General features: G+C 45.5%; 4 protein-coding genes across 4 annotated transcripts; 2 read left to right on the top strand and 2 right to left on the bottom strand.

The window, feature by feature from the left end:
• Positions 1 to 4691: 4691 nt before the first annotated feature.
• N7458_009922 (uncharacterized protein) lies at positions 4692 to 5210 on the top strand (the record flags this gene model as incomplete). Its single annotated transcript, XM_056913304.1, has 1 exon — positions 4692 to 5210. The coding sequence occupies one exon, from the start codon at positions 4692 to 4694 to the stop codon at positions 5208 to 5210; it is 519 nt and encodes a 172-aa protein (XP_056762153.1).
• A 1126-nt stretch (positions 5211 to 6336) lies between these two features.
• On the bottom strand, positions 6337 to 7467 carry N7458_009921 (uncharacterized protein; the record flags this gene model as incomplete). The annotated part of the gene is made up of 2 exons (XM_056913303.1): positions 6337 to 7365; positions 7426 to 7467. The coding sequence occupies 2 exons, from the start codon at positions 7465 to 7467 to the stop codon at positions 6337 to 6339; spliced, it is 1071 nt and encodes a 356-aa protein (XP_056762152.1).
• A 4054-nt stretch (positions 7468 to 11521) lies between these two features.
• On the top strand, positions 11522 to 12406 carry N7458_009920 (uncharacterized protein; the record flags this gene model as incomplete). The annotated part of the gene is made up of 1 exon (XM_056913302.1): positions 11522 to 12406. The coding sequence occupies one exon, from the start codon at positions 11522 to 11524 to the stop codon at positions 12404 to 12406; it is 885 nt and encodes a 294-aa protein (XP_056762151.1).
• A 533-nt stretch (positions 12407 to 12939) lies between these two features.
• On the bottom strand, positions 12940 to 14103 carry N7458_009919 (tyrosinase family protein; the record flags this gene model as incomplete). The annotated part of the gene is made up of 3 exons (XM_056913301.1): positions 12940 to 13648; positions 13703 to 13825; positions 13883 to 14103. The coding sequence occupies 3 exons, from the start codon at positions 14101 to 14103 to the stop codon at positions 12940 to 12942; spliced, it is 1053 nt and encodes a 350-aa protein (XP_056762150.1).
• Between the last annotated feature and the right edge of the window lie 333 nt (positions 14104 to 14436).

The following is a 14436-nucleotide window of genomic DNA, read 5'->3' as shown; positions in this document are numbered from 1 at the left end:
CAAAGTGATTGGAAATGATGCTAAGTGTTGAAAAGTAGTTGAAAAGTAGATAAACCTACTCAAATGGCGAAACAGCCACATTGATGGAATAATTGATAATTGATCACATGCAATAATTGCTGAGGTGTGCCATTTTGAGTTGCAAAAGTTCATAACAGAAATATTCCAAGTGCTTTGATTCTCTTCAACTTCAGAGAAAACGGCCAATAATTCGCAAATAAAACGCACGTAACATCCAAAGGAGAAGAGAGACTTGGGAAACGCACAACAATCCTCAATTTCTGGAACCAGTAAATGGGGAGTCGCATCCCGGAGAGGTTCCAAAAGCGAAGTACGAAGCATATCACGATAAAGCCCCTTAAGACATAGCTGGCATTGGCATCTCTCCACCTCCAAATCTAGGTGGTATCTTAGTTGCTGAAGCAAAACGTGTTGATTCTCATTTTCTCCACAGTGCGGCGCAAATATGATATCATGGTCTTGGAAGTCTAGTTGTCCATCACATTCTGTGGCAAACCTGTCATGGTGAGCTTCTTTCTTAGCAGTAAAACGGCCAACATGCGCAGCAAATAATCGGGCAATAATCGGGCAACTGACACGACATAGGGCTGGTCGTATTGCATAGCCCTGATCAGTTCACTTTGTCGACACAGTTCAGCTTTGAGTACTTGGCATCGGCGTTTGAAGCAAAGGGGGATTGAATACCCTGGGCCATACTTTTCAAAGAGCAGCCTAAGTTTCTCTACCCTCTGAGACCAGCTAATTAGCTTCTTTGCGACGTTTTTGTACTGATTCCCGTTGGGTTGCGTGTAATGCTGGAACTCGGAAGCGAGTTGTGCTAAGTCACAATTCAAGGACTGCCGAGCTCTTCCAAGTGAAATTTCGAAAAGATCCATATTGATGGAAGAGTATAGCAACGATTTTAACGTTTTTATATAGGACTTTGGCTCATTAACGATTGACCCCACAAGCGGAGAAGGTGAGCAAGAATATTGAATGAAGCACATGGAATAGTTGGAGGAGGGGGGGGGGGGGGGCGAGTACCTATACAAAAGATATTCGCACCTCACCTTGCATTCATAGTACTTATATAATGTTCGTATTGTCCAACAATGCCAACTTCTTTTCATCTTAGAGCACAAAGCGCAGTACGATGGCATTCTTGATCCATCTTTGTGACTTTCAGTTGTCTTTGAGAATACACTTGTTAATCTAGATGAATTACTTTTTGCTTGCTCTTAAAATACAGATTCCTCCCCTTTATCAAACACATGATAGCTTGCAGAGGTGGAGTTGATAATGAAATATACGCTACAATACCGTCTGCAGTAACCACCTCTTTCCTAACCACAGTGCGGTATAAATACAAACGATGACAGGAAGACAATATACTTTTGAAAGAAGAATTGTGATTGGACGAGAGCATCAAAGGGGCTGAGATACTGACAGGGCATTCATTGTATTTCCAGATGACCAATGTTTATGATAGCATGTTTTCATACAATAACAACTAGAATATGTTGAGGTTACACCACAACGCTAGGTAACGGTAAATTCGATGCCGAAAACGGCTACTCTTGACGCTGTCTTAGGCGTCCTTTTTACCAGATTCTTAGTCATCAACCAGGCAAGTGATCTGTTTCTGTGCAATATTTCCGTTTTCTCCCCGAGCACTCATGGTTGCTCAGTGATCTGCTTACCCTTCACTCGGGACGCTCAGGGTAGACATCCAGGCATGTTGTCATGTCTCGCTTTTTATGTTATCCAATTGTAGTCGCCAATTGCAAAATAGGAGAGGTCTTTCTGTTAGTTCTGGACAATACTCAACGCCGCTTTTCTAATACTTAAGAGATCCTGCCTCTGTCAACCTTAGCTCCTTTCAGTGTACTTCGTGTATGATCCTTCTGTCCACTTCCCCAGACCGTGCGTTGTCAAGTAATCGTAGTGTCATGCACCCTTTGCCATCTGTTGACTCTATTATCTGATTGGTAGCGTCACAGAAAAAATCAAAGCGCGACTTAACGCCTTATACACGTCAATCCCAAACATTTGCGACTCGAAAATTGAGAAATTACCTCAATTAGGATAATTTCCTTAACCCCGTGCGTCAGAGTCTCGACTACTACCTACCTTATACATTTTGGCTCGAGGGCCTCACAATTTTCTCGGGCTGTCATGCTTGCAACGAATACTTCATAACAAACACTTGACTGCAATGAATATGGGTAAGGAGCGACGAGTGGTACTGGCCTTAGGGCGTGTGGCCTTAAGTTCAAGGTTATTACCTAAGACCTACCCTTATGAGCCTAGGCCTAGCTATACCTGCTATGAAATAAGCTGATAAATCTAGAACGGCGAACGATCGATGACGAACGGATAGTAATAAACGGGTAGTAGTAAATAGGTAGTAATAAACGGACGATAAACGGGTAATAACCGTTTACGTCACAATAAGGACGGCTAGCAACGAACGCAACAGTGAAAGTCACAACAAATGAGTAACAACTAACGGTTAGCTACGAACATATGCGACGAGATTCCAAAATTCTGGCATCAAAATAGCTATTGAACAAGATGTATAAGCCGCTATCTCCGTTTCTAAAATTAACCGCGGAAGGGACCCGAGATGTCACCGTCTGCCTTAACTTTTGCCCACTTGCATTGAAAATTTGATGGATGACTCAAGAGGCCAATCGCCGTACGGTGGTCTGTAATATTGAATCAATTTAGCTTCAGCCCTTCCTACCTAATTGCTCTAGAATTACGGGAAAATAAGAGCTAGTAAATTAAATTAGACTAGGATCTACCTAAGATAGCGTAGGGCTCCTTACTAGAAATACAGCGAGCTACGTACCGAGCGGGTACGAAATAGCTGTAGGTAGTCGATAAGCCACTAGGCGCTTAGGTATACCGTGCGGGGTCTAGGCAGCACAGCGAATCGCAGATTTTACACACGTGGAAGCGAGATAGACAATGAAGAGCTCTTCGGGCGAATCTCGAAGAAGAGCCTGAATCACAGTGGTAAAGAATTCGCAGGCAGGGTTTACTACTATTGATGTGTGATAGGATCATAAACTCTTAGGATTCTTCCAAGACAAAACTACTTCTGGATGGCTTGGGGCTGTCTCGTGGGGGTCATGTAAGGGCCGCCTATACATATCACTGCACGTAGACGTCTATTGCGCTAAAGATCGTAATCAGGCTACGTCACATCAGCGTCAGGTGGTCCTCGGGGATAATTTTTAATGCCTACAGTCAATATGGGAATGTTTCTTTTTTCACACTAGCACGGGACGGTATAACTGCGACCACTATGTCCTCGAACATAAAGTCTGAGCTAGACACCGAGGCCTCTAGCAGCAGCTTTCTCGGTGATCTAGGACCCCCGATCAGAAGGTACCCATACAAGGGAACTAAACAGTTTTTAGAAACTGTAAAGATGGAACTAAGTCGCCAGGAAGAGGAATTTGAGGCCAGTGAATGGGTGCTCTTTACCAAGGTTAATGAGCAGGCCTTCAGTCGTGACTTCCTAAACTCGGACGACAATATCCTTCAGCGTTGCTGGAATTCTTATAACTCTTCCCAACACCTTCTTCTTGTCAAAATGACAGTCTCACGCGCTCATGAAATTGCGGCACGCGTATTCGAAAGGCTCTTTTTTGATTGTCTTAAGCCAATGGGCCTCGATGACTGTCTTCAAACCTTTGGATCCGCCACTTGCAAAGCAGAAAATGGCTCCGCTAAACAACCCGACTGCCAATTTTTACCAAGAAGGCTTCCTCGAGCTCGAACGAAGAAATGGCCCTCGGTTGTCGTGGAATCGGGCTTTTCAGAGTCGCCTTCTAAATTGACCTCCGATGCTCGGTTCTGGCTTTCCGAATCAAACGGTGATGTTCAAATGGTCATCACAATCAAGATCGGTCGGAGCTCGCCCAACATCGTGCTGGAGTTATGGGAACTTGTGAACGATAGGGTCCAACGTCAGCAAGTTATTACCATAAGCAAAGGCGATAACAATCATGTCTACCTCCGGGGCCAGCCGCTTATTATCAGCTTCAATAAGCTCTTTCTTCGCCCACCGAGCATCCCGAAAGAAATAAACATCAGCCTTGACGACGATATTTTGAAGAAAATTGGTAGGAACGTCTGGGAAGAGCAAGGTTTTTGACGATGGCTCAATCAAAGTCGCTCATGTTATATCTCTTTCAGAGGGCGAGACTAAGTTACTACTATAGCAATATGAGAATCCGTCATATCCTGGCCTTCGATCCCAGGAACGCCGGAAGTAGGCAGCAAGCAGTGCGGTTATAGTCGGAGCAACTTAAAGATTGGAGAGGAAAACTGAGATCAAATAGGCTGATCAGCCTGAGCATCGGGGTGAGCGATCAGTTTGCTCAGTGAGCTGCTCATGTTCGCTCCGGAAGCCGATCACTTCCGGAGGCGGCAGTTTTACCGTCACCTAGATTACCAATTAAATTCCATTTAGTTAATAGTACACATCACTCGGGATCTAAAGTTTGTCCCAATTGAAAGTTGCATTCTGTGCAAAAGTTGAAGTTAGTGCTGTGCTGAGAAGGGGTACATAAGAACGACAAAGACATTAGAGAATATTGGAATGAAATATTGGAATAAAATCTGACTAGATGAAGTTATGTTGAGCGGAATCGGTTCTTAGAAACACGTCCAATCAAATGCTCAATGGTAGGATAAGACCGCTGGGCACGCAGCTTGGAGCATTGGAAACATTTGCAAGTGAGGGCGGTTCTAGTAAGGGCACGCCAAAGCTGATGAACAAAACATCGGCCCTCACAGTCTTCACTAGAACTTGGGTGTCGAACGGTCCACGCAAGGTCATGTTGGCGCTGGATTCCTTTGCAACGAGGGTCTTCCTTGGGCATGACCCACTCCAGCTCCCAAAGGCCATCGTGGCAGATCACATTGTGAAAGGCCAGCTCAGCCCACCCATCGGCAGTGGTAAAACGGCCATCAACAACCAGACATCCAATATGCAAGGCAAACGATTGCACCACAATAGCAGTATAGAACGAGTTATAGGTCCCACCACGCTCGATGCGCTCACTCTCCTGCCGCAAAAGGGTTTTGATCGCTTCGCATTGACGTTGAAAACAGCATTCGTGGGTGGCATTTTTCATTTGGCGTTTTTGACCGAGTCCCTGGATCTTGTTCACTTTCTTCGTGGCTCTAAGTAGCTCCTTTACAATATACTCACTCTCCTTCTTTTCGAGAGGGTCAGAGAGGCATACCGTAAGTTGTCGGAGTCGCTCACCGAGTTTGTCTCGAGTCTTCTCGTAATTCTTCTCGAATGGAGCCATTCTGAATTGTAAGAGTGACTTACCGGGCTTTTGTATGGATTCGAATGGTACTTGTGAGTGATGTTTGCTTGAAAGACAAATGTGCGATGGATGGATTCTGGATATCGAGGAATCGATGGCCCCTTTATAACCAGAGACTTAGTGGATGGGGTGGAGTGCCAGACAAAGAAGCATTTCACAAAGGCTTTGTCAATTAAGTGGATACGAAAATGACAATCAAGAACGGATGGTCTCTGCAAATATCTTTGTGGCATACTATATTCAGAGTCTTGATTCAGATTGGAATCCTCTTTCACATAGTCTATATTTAATGCGTGTCTCAACATCGATCCAAACTATCATTTGCTCAACTCAGCGATCCCACGTTATATGTCTAAATAAAGTCCATTGGGATGCATTCAACAATATATAGAATAACCTTGCAAATGGCCAATCTATTTCGTCCACGCTTGAAGGCATGATATGAAACGGCGATATACGTAACTTATCCAGTTCAGGATCTAGAGCCAGCATCAGCTCCCAGGGAGGGGAGGATAAGCAGAACAAGTTACCAAATTGCAAGTATTGTCCTACTTTTCCTGGGCAGATTTTAAAACGTTCAAAAACTACAAAGCAAACTTGGCGAGAAAATCAACCTTATGGATAGTCGAGATCGGTTTTCCAGGCAGAACCCTAAAGATGATATACCAATAATAGCTGGCCGGAATTTCATCACCACTGCGATATAATCAATGCGCAAATGATAAACTAATAACTCAAAGACTAGTACTCACTTGAGTACTCGTGCTCAAGAAACTCGTCATAGACCAGACAAGCTCGTGGGCTACTCAGACGAATAATAGCTGGATTGTGTCTATCTTGAGAAACTTGATTAGCAGGCAAAAGGATATCTTCATAATTTACCCTAAACCTGCCATCACTGCTTCAAAAAATTAAAATGTTTGCAAATATTCTAATAATTCTGTTCTGGGCATTCTATGGCACATGCCACTTTGAGGACAGACTAATTAATTTGATCCTCCGTGTTGATCCTTTCGATGAGCTCCTTATACTGAAACTCGGTGAGATTCTCTCTCCTCGGCCAATCGCGATAGCCTGAAACAAAGTAGAGATTAAGATCAGATGGGCAAAGGAAGACATCCTCTTTCTCGGTTATTGAAGAATGTCCATCTGTATAGACTACTCTACCAGGGCCCATCCCCCAGTCTCCCCATGCCTGCTCTCCAGTCGTGAGATCGTCGCAGGATAGAGCGAACTGGAAGAGCGATTCCAGGCAGACTCTGACCGATCCATCAAAGTACTCCGAACATTCGTTGTCAGGGTCATTGGGATCATATTGAAAATCGCAGTCAATCACGTTGACGTATCCGACCATGCCAAGTTTATCTGGTCCGAACATGCCAGATTCATCAGGCTCCGTACTTGCCAGAATTGATCGTACAGAGCGGGCATCCAACATCAAGCAATAGTCAAATCGAGGCGTTCCATATGCAAGAAGGAACCCCCTCTCTTCTACCCATTGAATGTGTCGTTTGCGAAGAACGTCCACTGAGGCTCCTTCCAAGCTCGGATCTTGAACAATGACATTTCGATACCCCTCACGGACAAGCTCTTTGACGTTAGGTTGGAATGCAAATTCGCTTAGATCCCTAGATCGGTTCATCGAGGCATAGCAGTATCGATGCAGCATCTCGATCGCGGCCGCCCAGTCTTGACTAGATGTGTCTGCAAAGGTCGTGCGATAGATGACATAGCCCCACGGCCAACCTCCCGTCCTGGGGGTCTGCGTATGGAAGAATCTAGGAATCCAGTCGTTCCAACCCTTTGACCATCCAGGCTTTTTGTTGAATCGCCTTCTTCTCTCTTGCAATGTCTCCTCCGGCGGAAACTCAGACGATCGCCATTGTTCAGGCCACGACTCGTGGTGGAAGATGTTCAACTCTTGGGGTATTGCTATTCTGATGATTGTAAACCATGGAGAATTATGCAGGTTTGGATGCTGGGCGGCTTTATATAATTTGGTCGGATGGGACTGTCTAAGGCAGTTGTAACTTCACTACTACACTGGCGTCTTGGCGAGTGAGTGAGTCACGAGCACAACTAGCAAGACTTGTCCAATGGCACCATGCGCCATGGAGAGCGACACGATTCCGTGAGATAGCTATATTACCAAACAGGCCCGGATCACTTGCTGACTTGGCCTAGAGTTGTGAGTTGATAAGGGTCATCACAGTTTCCACTTGGGGGCAAGTCGCCTCTACCTCATCCCCAAACCACTCATCGAGAGTCTAATCTACTTAGATTCTTCTGAGCTTTAGCTCCAGGGTCCAAAAGGAATACCAAGCCCTAAGAGTCTCGGCTACCGGGGGAGAAAGTTTTGATTAGACCTGTAGTTCAGCACCCTAGCACGACCGCACCATTTTATTGGAGAGCTAGGCGTCTTGAAACGGTTTCATACCATGCGGCCTCGGCTCGATAACATTCTGTCCATTCTTTTGCTAATACCGAGTCTTCTCCGCTCGAAATTCAGCGAAAGTCAGAATGTCGTTTCACCGTTCTTCGGTTCCTTGGTATCTTTGGTTGGGATTGGTGGTCATAAGACTCAGGACGAAGAAACATGGTCACCGACTGGACCCTTGCGATGTTCACCTCAGCTCTCGATTCTGAGTAAACGATAAATACTTCATAATCAATTAATACCATAATCGGTCCCCCAGTCAACTTTAAAATTCCCTCTAAGATTATTCTCGAATAGGCTACTATTCAACGATTCGAATCTATATCGCGTGGTTTTGCATATACACCGGATTTTGTCCGGCAACTCTTGGCGTTCCCCTTCCGCTCTACTGCTCACCCCTTCGCCGCTTTTGCTCACTGAGTAGAATTGAGTACGCCCCTGATCAACCTGAGCTACTAGTTACTCAGTGACCACTACGTAATCAGCCTGATTCACTCGGGAATCACTAGGGACAGGGACACCATGCATTTCTCTACTGGCAGGGAATTGATACGGACACAGCAGCTTTTACTAACGTTAGCCGCACAACAAATTAGGTGATTAACCGCATCACATAATCAATTTCGCCCAAGGCCAAGCGAGCGAGCGGCCTACGACGCAAGAGTGGAAGAGAAACTCCGCACTTATACAACCGAATATCCGAGTCTTCTCGAAGTTGAGGCGACGTGCCCACTCTGCCAAAGGATCTTGTTGATCTCTGACTTCATTCGCAATGCACGTGAGGCGAGATGTCCACGTTGTTCATATTCGCTTGCCCCGCAGCCTGGGGACCTCGTCCAAGCGCTCTATACTCGTGCTGGCTTAGGGTCGTAAGTCGAACTTATGATATACAGGCCCTAAATTATTTCTAAAAAATAATCTCACTCCCTAAAAGAACTCTGTTACCTTAAAATACCATGTAGGCCAGTAAATCGAGAGACGATATCCTCTGGACTTGAAGCTCTCTATCGGTTAGTACTGCAGATCATAACATAGTTATAGTAAAGAAAAGTTCTAACAGCCCACCTTTTCTTAGTAACGAAATAATTTATTATCCCTCTCTTCTTTCTATATAACCTTCCCATTATATTTTGTAGCCATCTCTTACTATCTCCAAGCCTGGGTGCTATGACTTGAATGTAATATTCTCAATATGAAACCAAATAAATCCTTCCCGACTATCCTACACGCGCGCGATTTCATTGAACACATCGAACTAGATCTAATACGTCCCGGTGAAGGACTTTGATACAGCTCCGTGGTTCACTCAATATACCGTACAAGATGTTAAATCCGATGATGTTGAACAAAAGGAAATCCCCACTCTCTGTGATGGATGTGACTTGCTAAGCCAGGGAATAACTTCAATATGCAGGATTGGCGCCAGAGGTATCCGTTTGGGATGTTTGCCTGTCTGCTGTCCACTTGAGCTCTCTCTTTCTGGAGGATCTCTCCTTTCCCCTCTTCTCTTTCTAGCTTCGATACTTTCGTCCAATGTTACCGAATTGATCCGTTCTTTTTGGTTGACCTGTAACACTCTCATTGGGTTCTTCAACGAGGGTAACCATTCTGATCTTTATAAGAATAATACTTTCGCCTATTCGTCTGGTTCCTTTTTGACTACCAGGTATTCAAGAAGATACAAATTCATACTTTACGCACTGCCCAGGAGCTGCCCAGCTAATGGTAACTTTTCTCCGTCTCGTCCTTAAGCGCAGAGTACAAATGAATCATGGCCGGAATCTACTTCAATATAGTCTCCAAACCACTGTTTACAATCCTTCAGCTCGTACGCATCATACAGTTAAGGCCGAAAACAGATCCACCTTTGTAAGCCCTTTCTTGAAACACCTAATCTATACCTGGCTTATCCGTCGATTTCACTTTTCTAATAATAGAGATATTTGTTACGGGACGACGATAAAAAAAATACAGTATTTGACGGGAGACTTCTATACTATACACATGCAACTCTCGTGCCTCTCTTATGCCGAGTTGTCAAGCAACTAGTTCCCAGACTTGTCCTGAAATCTCACGTATAGATTGAGATATACTTGAGAGAAGGTGTACGTCCGCTAATAAGGCCAGTCGATTCGCTGCGGTGCATCATCACCTTCCGGAAGCCAGATAAGCTATGTAGGTCCTCCAAATCGTACAGTATTTCCTTCGCTCATCGCTTCAGGTATACCCGTGACGGGAATATATTGATTGATTGATAGATTGATACAAGAACTGTTTCAAAATCTGGGAGCTTCCGTGAGTAAAGCATACACAAGCTCCAGGTATGTGTTACGAAACTACTGCTGGACACTTGCGGGGAAAGACGAGGACCAACGAAGAGACCTACGGAAAGTCACGTGCAGCCAATCAAACAATTAAGGCTGACAAGCTCCTAGGAGCAAGACATGCAAAACGATGGGCTCCCAGGAGCAACGAAACGTTTAAAATGGATATTTTACACCATAATGATCAGTGACCGATCAGGGTGATTAAGGACAACATGTCCTCGGGGCAGACATTATCCTGTGTATATAGCAGTATATACTGTAGTGAGAAGCGGGTCTGACCCGTTGCAATGAGAGCGATTTTTACATGAACTGATCCTGTATCCAATCTCCTGCCCAATCTCCCTGCATCCACTACACCTTGGCGGAGCCCTCTTAGCTGGCTTATCTGGCTGACTCGGCAGATCGCCCTGCGCTTAGAGAGCCATTAGGGAAGGTAATTTGCTGGAAAAGCTATTTGCTTTACAAAAAGCCTTTACGGTAAGGCACGATTTGCTTTCCCTTAGTTACCAGAGATAAGTCGGAAATACTGCTTAGTAAATCATACTGCGCACCAATCGCATATCAACAAGTCTGAATTGCTATAAAGCCCCTTTCTGACAATTTATGTGGGCATAATAATGACTAATACATGCGGGTTTACTGTAACTATCTCCTTCTTCCGAGTATCCACTGCTGCTGTTGTTCCGACAAGATGTTGATGCCTGAGGTTTGGATATATCTCAAGTCAATCAGCCAATAGATACGTTGAGACCCCTGAGAGCCAATTAAATCGGTCGTGTATTTAAGCCTTTCCGGTAAGACCCTATTTGCTTTTCCGTCAGATATCAAAATTCCTGGAAATTTCTGAAACGTAATTTCCAATTACCTCCCCTAAGAGCCATCACCCAGATCAGGTGACTACTATAAACTGGACTCAATAGAATAGACGTGTTTGCAAGAATTCTGTTTAGCCCCACCTACTGGCAAATCCATAATAAACCTAGATTTGTGTCTAAGGGAGAATCCATGCGGTACAATCGGATCAAGCATTGAGTTAGTCTAGATTGCAACCCAAGTTGTTTATACTGTACACATCACTCGGTCTGGATTCATGATTAATGCTAAGGTTGACAACCTTAATATACTTCCCATAGAAAGTCCCACAGATAATCTTAAATTTTCATAGAGTTTTTTCAAGGGCGTTTAGAAAGTTATTGCTTGTAGCGCCCCGGGACCATGAACAGTCTTCCCCTGCCAGGCTGAAGGGTCATCATGAGGTAACTAACCTTCCCAAGTTTCCAACCCCAAATAAACCTCCCATCATCGCCGAGTTTACATGTTTCATCTTGAATCACCACTCTCATCTTTTTGAACAGCTCGACGTCTCCGAATCTCTCCGTGATCTTGTTGATCACCGTATCACTATGGCCGAGATGCCAGAACACCAAGGCAGCTACGATTCTGACCCGGACGGCGCCTTCCTCAAGGATCTGCCCCCGTTGATTAAGAGATACACTTTTCAAGGGAAAGAGCAATTCTACGACATCTTGGAAACCGAAACCGCTCGCTTCGAAGCTTCGGCTGACACAAGTGAATTCCTCCTCTTCCATGCAAACAAGGAGACCATCGAAACCCTCTTTGATCCTCTCAAGGAGGACACTGATATTGCCAAATTTTGCTCTTCTTTTGATACCAACGAACGGCTTTTCCTCGTCTCCATGCCTTTGGGTCCACATAATACAGCGACCGATGAGATGAACTCTCTGATTCGCAAGGCGTTACGTCCAATGGGCTTAGACTATGCTCTTCGGGAATACCCAGGTATAACCGTCCAAGGGGAAAGCAGGGGGAAAGTGCCTGATTATGGCTGGGGACCTAAGAGAAGGCCACGTGGTCCCTCCGTTCCCCTCGAAATTGCGTTCTCGGAATCGGACTCCAAACTGAATTCGGATGTTCGATTCTGGTTGAATCCTGATGATGGAAATGCCGACATATGCCTCACACTTCGGATCAACAAATCTCGGCCAGAAATTCGGGTCGAAAAGTGGGAGCGGCAGAACAACAGAATTCATCGCTCCCAGGCTATTTGGATGACCAAAGAAAGGAACCACGCCAAAGCCGAGGTTATTGTTACTGGTCATCCTTTGATAATCCCGTTTGACGCCCTTTTCCATCGCCAACCGGTTGAGCCAAGGGAGAAAGATCTAGAAATCCCAGAACAACAACTGGGAGCTCTTGCAGCGTCGATTTGGGAAGAGCAGGGCTGGTACCTCGGCTCCACAGAAATCCCCGACATCGACACGCATTAACGCGTTCCTCACTATGCACCCATACAATTTCAATGCGGCTGCGGTACGTGAGCAGGATGGTGAAGATTGAGAAAGCGCGCAAAGAAGAGAGTGGCCAGGTCGAACCGGATTTTCTGATTCCGTTAAGTGTGGTTTCCTCGGATTCTTCTGTCATGTTTGCTTTGATGGGACAGGTTGCGCTACGACTAACGTGGCGCACTCGACAGCGAGAACGATGTTATTCTTTTTGCTGCGGGCATTGTTGAGGGACAAATATACTGCACTCACATAGCAGCGCAAAGATAGTTAGCAGGCTTAGACTTTGATCTTACAAAATGAAATCCAAGAGTTCTTGACAACCCCTGAGCGATCACTGAGCATGAGCCCGTGGTGACATTTACTCAGTGAGCCTGAGCCTGATCGTCCTCATTAAAGCGGCGGCAGCCCAGACAGGAAAGCCTCACCCGGCGGACATTGTCCAGTGTATATAGGCACATATATATACTCCAGTCTAATCCAAAGATATGTGCAACGAGTCCACCACTCAACACAAATCAGCTGTATGAATAACACAACCCATGCTCAGTAGGACTCATCACTTCACCAACCCTACGCGGTCGGTCAAGGACTCCAAACTCCATCATTGTATTCAGCGTGACCAGCTGCCCCCAAGGCGGGTTCAAAATTGTCGTCGTGCCGTTGAGCGCATGCCGCCGATGCTTCTCATCTGTGCTTTGCCACATCGACCACAGTCGATCGATCATACAGTGATGCAGCATAAATGCCGGATCTTGCGGTGAGGCAAATAAATCTTGCATAGTAGCTCCTAGGCTAAAGTGTCCCCCACCGTGAACACCAAGGACGCCATCTGGCTGTGCAGGCCAATGGTCCATAACAGTCTGGAAATCAACTATATCTGTCGCTGCGAGGAGGCGCGAAACAATAGTCGCGTTATTATAGTGTGATGTCACGAAATTATTAAGACTTCGGTTCAAACAGTGAGGGTTATATTCGAATTTTGGAGAGGGGATCTCCGTGAATGAAGTCAGGTCGCGAGAGAATGGGCCAAGATGAATCTGTAGATCTTTGAAGGGGCCACATTTGACACAACCTCCACCTGAGCCACGGGGAATAGTAACATTTCCACCGGATAGAGGTTGTTCTCCTGGGTTATACTCTCCATCGCCAGAGAGGGATGTCTCGCTGCAGTCGAATAGGGGACTTTTACCCAGGTCGTTTGTCCAGAGGGGCCAGTTCCAATAGCTAGTTGGATACATTGTTAGCTTCAAACTGATGTATGCACCGTAGTATCCTTACGGAAGATAGCTTGTATAGCCGCATTCTTCTCGGAGAGCTCGCTCCCATAGCCAGGTGAAGCGGCGGTGCCACGGGAGAAATAAACCGCTGTAGTGGACGTGAAGTGTATAGTTGATGTGAGTGCTGGAAATAGTCAGCTTCAGTAATCATACTTGTAACTCATTATCATAAGCAACGTACGCAACGAAATCGTCGAATCGGCTGCGAACTCCAGGGTACTCTGCGGTTGGAAGTCGAGGTGGTTTCTGAGTCAGACATAGCACTGCATCGGTGTAGTTCTTTCGCTCAGCCGGGGGCATTTCTCCCCTGGAGCTATTAGCGACGTCTTCAATCATAGGAAAAAAAAAGGCAATTTTCATATTTACCATTCCCTGCGCATCACTGCCTTGTTCGGTGTGCATAATTGTCTGTTCGGGAGATAGATCGCCGTGGTCACCTGTGTAAGGACGTATAGGAGCCACAAGGAATTGAAGAAAACCATAGCTGCAGAGGATCATACGAACGGGAGCGTACAATCTCCGAGATGGGTAAAATTCCCTGAAACTCTGAAGGGGAGAAGCCAGTCTTATAACCGTCATACAAAACCATTAGGCCCCCCTTGTGGAGTTTATACATCTCGCTCGTAAAAGCGAGTCATGTTGAAAGGTTTTCGGATCATCTTTCAAAGTCCTATACAGGGGTATTCCCTTGGCTAGGCACGTTAAAATGCCCAATAATACTAAGGAGCCCCAGGA

Source organism: Penicillium daleae, assembly GCF_028827525.1.
Source record: "Penicillium daleae strain IBT 16125 chromosome Unknown utg000008l_segment0_segment0, whole genome shotgun sequence".
Taxonomy (NCBI): domain Eukaryota; kingdom Fungi; phylum Ascomycota; class Eurotiomycetes; order Eurotiales; family Aspergillaceae; genus Penicillium; species Penicillium daleae.
Note: the sequence above shows the minus strand (reverse complement) of the source record. Positions and strands in the feature narration are given on the sequence as shown.